Source organism: Pteropus vampyrus, unplaced genomic scaffold (assembly GCF_000151845.1).
Source record: "Pteropus vampyrus isolate Shadow unplaced genomic scaffold, Pvam_2.0 Scaffold131, whole genome shotgun sequence".
NCBI lineage: Eukaryota > Metazoa > Chordata > Mammalia > Chiroptera > Pteropodidae > Pteropus > Pteropus vampyrus.
In genome coordinates this window covers 2,507,405-2,512,791 of record NW_011888912.1, presented here as the reverse complement: position 1 = coordinate 2,512,791, position 5,387 = coordinate 2,507,405, and the positions used below count along the sequence as shown (strand labels likewise).

Here is a 5,387-nt window from a genome sequence, read left to right as displayed (position 1 = left end):
GGCTAACATTTGCATGAATTTGCCTAAACACGCCTCCAGGAAGCGCTCCCTCCAGCTAGCCCCACCCCGGGAAATCTTCCACACACGAAGAGGGAGCTGAATTCCTGAAGAAATAAATGGCGAATTCTCCATGCTTAGATCCTACATCAAAATACCACACTTGACCCTGAAGAAGGGTTGGGTAATTTTAATACCTTACATGGGTCCTTTCTGGCTTTTAAAGCATTTTTTACACATAAAATGATATAGCGAGTCTGGAACAGTTCTATGAAGCAGGCGATCAGTGTGGTGTTACCCCCACTTTAAACACGTGGGGCTCACACGGGTGGCAGGTGGCCAGGGGTATGGTCCCCGTCTTTTCACTTCAAGTCTAGTTCAACTTTTCACGACATCAAGTCTCCTTCAGGCCCATGAGAACCCACGAATGCTGGGAGCTCTATCATACACTCAGGAGTATCAAAGGGGAAAACCTACGTAGACTTCGACTACTCGACACTCCAGTAAACATTTATCGTCTCTCCTACGTCTAAGGTACCACATTTTAGACACTGTAGGAGTTTTGAAAAGGTAACGTAGGACTACCGTATTCAAAGAGTTGGCCGAGGAGAAAAAATCAGCAAAGGTTAGATTAGATGTTTGCTTTTTGGTGCATCGTCCCTGGTGCAGTGGACGCTCCGCTGCCAGCCTCACCTGCCAGGCTGACGGCACACGTACCACTGCTGCTCCCCTCACCTCCCTCATCGGCCCAGAGGGAGACAGACCCTCAGTTCCAAGCTAGGCCCACCCCGCACTCACTGTGCTGAGAACCAGCCCACCAGCCCTTGACCCTCAAGTACCCAGCTCCTGGCTCTGGGTCCCCACCCACAGGCCACGGGGACATTCACCACCCCCCCCGAAAACTCAGAAAGCCAATGACGCAGAGCGGCCCGGGAATGCTGTGGGGCTTGCTGCACCCCAGACTGCAAGGAGCTGAACCCCCTACGGCTCCCTGACACTGGTAGCTCAGCCCAGTTCCCTCGACCGGATGAAACGCCCTCCCCTTCTTCCTTCCTTCTGGAAACTTTCACGTCCCTCAAGGTCCATTTAAAACATTCTGCCTTCCTGAGTCCCGGCCTGTTCTCTCACCTTCCCTAACCCCGCCCTCTGCGGCCCCCGCCCCAGCTGCCTCCCGACCTGTCAAGACACTCACTGTACCTGATGCAGCCCCCGCCCAGTAGGCTGAAAGCCACCTGAGGGCGACCGCTGTGTGACCTCTGTGTCTGTCTGCCACTCCTTCCTCTGGGTACTCGCAGGCATCGCCCCTGCCTGCTCTGCCAGCCTCCACCGTGGCCCCCTGGGCTCGTGCGCCCCACGCTGCCCCTGCTGACCACCCAGACTCACTCTGCGATGTTGAGGTGGCCGCAAGAGGCCGCGGCGTGGAGGGGTGTCCAGCCCTCGTTGTCCTGCTGATCCACGTCGGCCCCGCTCTCCACCAGGAACCTCACCATGCCGAAGTTCTCGTCGATGCAGGCCTGCGGGGAAAAGCACGCGTGCTCACGCGGCACGTCCACTGGGCTCTGCGGCGTGCCACACGTGGCTCCAGGCGCTGGTGGCCCAGCGCTTCCAATGGCACCTCAATGCCCAGCCCGTGCGTAGTGTCCAGGGCACGACTTCGAAGCTCTGAGCTCTGACGGGACCCCTGCGTCGTCTCCACGCCTCTGCGGCTCGGCCGTGAGGTAGGTAATGACGACACTTAATCTCATCCGCAGCGTGCAGTGGGGCTTGTGGCGCACGAGCACGGGGAGACCCGCACAGCCCAAGGGACCCGTGTTTACCACACAAAACCCCCGCCCCGGGCGCCCGGTGAGGACGGACCTTCTCACACTGTGTGATCTCGGGACTCTACACTCTCAGTGTGGACTCGGCACCTCAGACGGCTTTTGTTCGTAGGGTTATTACATGTTAATGAGAAAATTTAAAAACATGTACTTATCGATTCATTTAAAAGAGCAATAACCCATTACATATTAATAGAAATCACAGATGTTAATCGAAATAACTACACACTTTCAAAAATAAAAAAAAGATAATGAGGAGTGTGGCAGTGTCTTCCTACATTTTTAGAAATCTCTTGATGTCCGGATCACTCTGTCGTGATGTGTTATTTTTTATTAGAGCACATAAAGAGAACCTGGCCTCACGTAGACACGTATTTGGAGAGGGGAGAAGTATTCAGTAGCCTGCTTGGAGAGCTGTGGATGTTCTTGTTGGGGACCAGACAAAACTCCTAAAGCAGTCATGTCCTCACTATGAGTTGCAGTGTGGAATCTGAAGCCACATAGCGAATGTTCTACTTTGTGACATTAACGCCCAGTGGTTGCCTTGCATTCAGATGAATCTTTTACCCACGCGCCACCTTCCAACACCAGCCCAGACCTGACCTGATGCTCTATGACATACTCCCCTCCGAGCTTCCAAGGCCACGGGCGTCTATGCCAGTCCCAGGACTTAGCTCTAATGGCCAAGCCGCCACCAGGTGGACTGTCGGAAGCCGCTGCTTTCAAGATCATCTTCTGCCCTTTAAAGATGACTGCAGCCAAATCCTGGAGGGCCCAAAATAGGCTGGGCCAGACCAGGTGTCCCCCCTCTCCCCGCTCCCTTCCTCCCACGACCTCTCGCACCCGTCACGACCTCACTCCCCATTTCTTCCGTATCCGGGTATTTCTGTCTCTGAATATCAAATCTGACCCAGCATCTTTACAAGAACAACGAATGCTGTGCGGAGTTTCAGAGAATGACCACGACAAGCTGGCTTAGTCTGCGGTGTGGCCTGCCAGCTGTCAGTCCCCAAAGAGTCACCTCTGAGGAAACAGGAGGCCAGGTGCGTGCCCTTGAGGAGGGGGAAACCTGCACTCATCGCCGTCCACAGCAGGCGGACACCATCTGCCTCCCAGGGTTTGGTGAGGACTGAAGGGACACCTAGGGCTAGAGTGGCCGGCACTGGCGTTGCTCTTAAGTCACTAGTTTAACAGAGAGTGACGCCCCAGGGAAAAGCTCAGCCTCGCTCCGCAGGCCGGAGGCAGCTGCTTAAAACTGATGTCTCTGAACAGCGTGTTTGCTGAGTCTGACTTCGGGCGTTCCTTGTCGCGTCCAGCATCCTGCAGGTTCCTGAGCTCGGGGCGGTGTGAGGCGGACTGTGTGCGTGGTGCCAGTTGCAAGGAATGCCCTGGACAGCAGCCACAAGCTGCGAGCACTCGCTCCTCCGAAAGACCTCAAGGAGGCGGCCTCTGCCCTGCTCAGGGACCAGGACTAAGGCCACGGAGGAGAGATGGACAGTCCCTGAGTGGTGACTGAATTTAGATGCCCTTTTGCCCCCCGCACCCCCCGCAGCTCCGCTGCTGACACCTCCCGGCCATAGCAGGGCGGCCAAAAGACTTGCCGTCCCAAACCCACCTGGGCCGTGGAGCCCAATACCATGAGAGTGACGCGGACCCACACGGAGGGTCTGTTCATCCCAGACGGGCAAGGGGGCCGGACCCATTTCGGTTGTTACCCAGGACGTGGCCGGAGCCAGCCTTACAGCGAGACGGACAACCACTTCCCTCCGCTGTGCAGCCCGAGGACACGCAGAACGGGACTCTGGCAGCTGCTCCGAGCTCCTTCAGGGCGGGAGACATGCTTTCACTGCCACTGAATTACTACTTAGTCCAGAGAGCTTCTAGAAACACTGCCGGGTATAACTCGAGGCTCCCTAGAGTGAGTGTGTCACCTCTCCCTGGCCATGACAAGCTCCCTCCAAAGAAAACACTGGATTTTACCAATAAAAGGGGAATGAGCATGGCGAGCTGTCCACTGTACCGATGCTGCCCTCGCTCTACCAAAGGCAGAAGTGGCTGACGGCCTTTGGTGCCAGAGTTAAATCTGGGACTACAGAGGAGGCCTACAAAACAAAGCCTCCTCCGCTCCCAAAATAGCCTGCAACTGTCACCGCCACAGAGTGCCGCTGGCTCTAGGAGCTGACCTTGCCGCTGTGTCTCAGAATCCTGCCACAGCTACCTGCCTGGGGCAGGGCAACTCCGTCCCACAGAGCCAGCTCCAGGTGCCGCACCCACCTGTCCAGATGTTGCAGCCCACACCTGACTTCAACAAATCCACCAGCGCGGTGCTGGATGACGCTGACGCCTGTGATGTACCTCTCGCTATTCTGTCCTATATCGTCCCAAAACTTACACAATTCAATAATAATAACTCGCATATAGTTTATATAATACAAATTGTGTATAATCCCCGAAGTTATATTATTTCAACTTCATGCTGAAAACCCTGAATGCTTGGAGGTAACAGCAAAGAGCATGATTTCTTTCACACCTTTACAGCCAGACACCAAACCCTTGAGTACCCACGAACCTCTCGGGTCATATGAATGGTTAAGAAGGGCTGATCCAGCACGTGAGTCAACCCTCCCACTTCCCGTCTCTCCACTCGCATCGCGACACAGTGTAACTACTTCCCGTCTCTCCACTCGCATCCCGACACAGTGTAACTACTTCCTGTCTCTCCACTCGCATTGCGACACAGTGTAACTACTTCCTGTCTCTCCACTCGCATCGCGACAGTGTAAACGCTTCCCCAGTGAGAGTCATAGTAGCAGTCGGCTCCAACGTGACAGGTGACACCAGCACTGTCAGTCCTCACCAACCCCCTGGCACAGGCAGTTTGGCTCCCAGATGGTGAGAACTATATATCTGATTATGTACTCAGTGGTCAGGCAGGCCCTGGACACAGATCTGTAGCCTTTCAGGACAGAGAGCCGAGAGAGAGAGAGCAGAGCTCAAGAATTTTCCATGGAGCATCATACTAAGATTTTTGATCCCAGTAAACTGGCATATTGCCACGCAGGATGGGAAACGGTTATGATGGGGGACCAGAGAACCCCTTCCTTCAGTTAAGAGCAGCATCGTATTGACTAAGGGTTGACAATATTTAGATTTCAAAAATGTGTTCATTCTGGATTCTTATAAAACCTCCCGTAAAGGGCACAGCCCTTACCCTTCGAATGTTTCCCTCCGCCTTCCCCACTGTCCGCGCCGGAGCAGCCCTTCGGGTGGCCCTCCAGGTATGGCCTTGGCAACATCTGTAATGCACCAGGCCAGGTACATCTCCCTTTAGTCATCGAGGCCGGTTTAAAAAGTCAGGAAGAAGGAAGATAGGGAAAGGGCCAGGAAACAGAAGCCGCATTTCTCAAAGCCCGCAGTTCTTCGGACAGAGGTTTCAGAGCTCCAGCCTCCAAACCTCGACTCTGTTCCCCATGGATAACCCTCATAATGGTGGTAAAAATCCCAGCATGAGCTTGTCGGGTCAAAGCGTGCACACAGCTGTGTCCGTGACGCCTGCATGGAAGAAAGGAC

General features: G+C 54.6%; 1 protein-coding gene across 1 annotated transcript in view; it reads right to left on the bottom strand.

The window, feature by feature from the left end:
• LOC105296949 (protein phosphatase 1 regulatory subunit 12B-like) overlaps positions 1-5,387 on the bottom strand; it is an 82,005-nt gene that overhangs the window by 71,392 nt on the left and 5,226 nt on the right. The window contains exon 2 of the mRNA XM_023534778.1: positions 1,381-1,511. Coding sequence (XP_023390546.1) covers positions 1,381-1,511 — 131 coding nt within the window. The remainder of the gene's footprint in view (positions 1-1,380; positions 1,512-5,387) is intronic.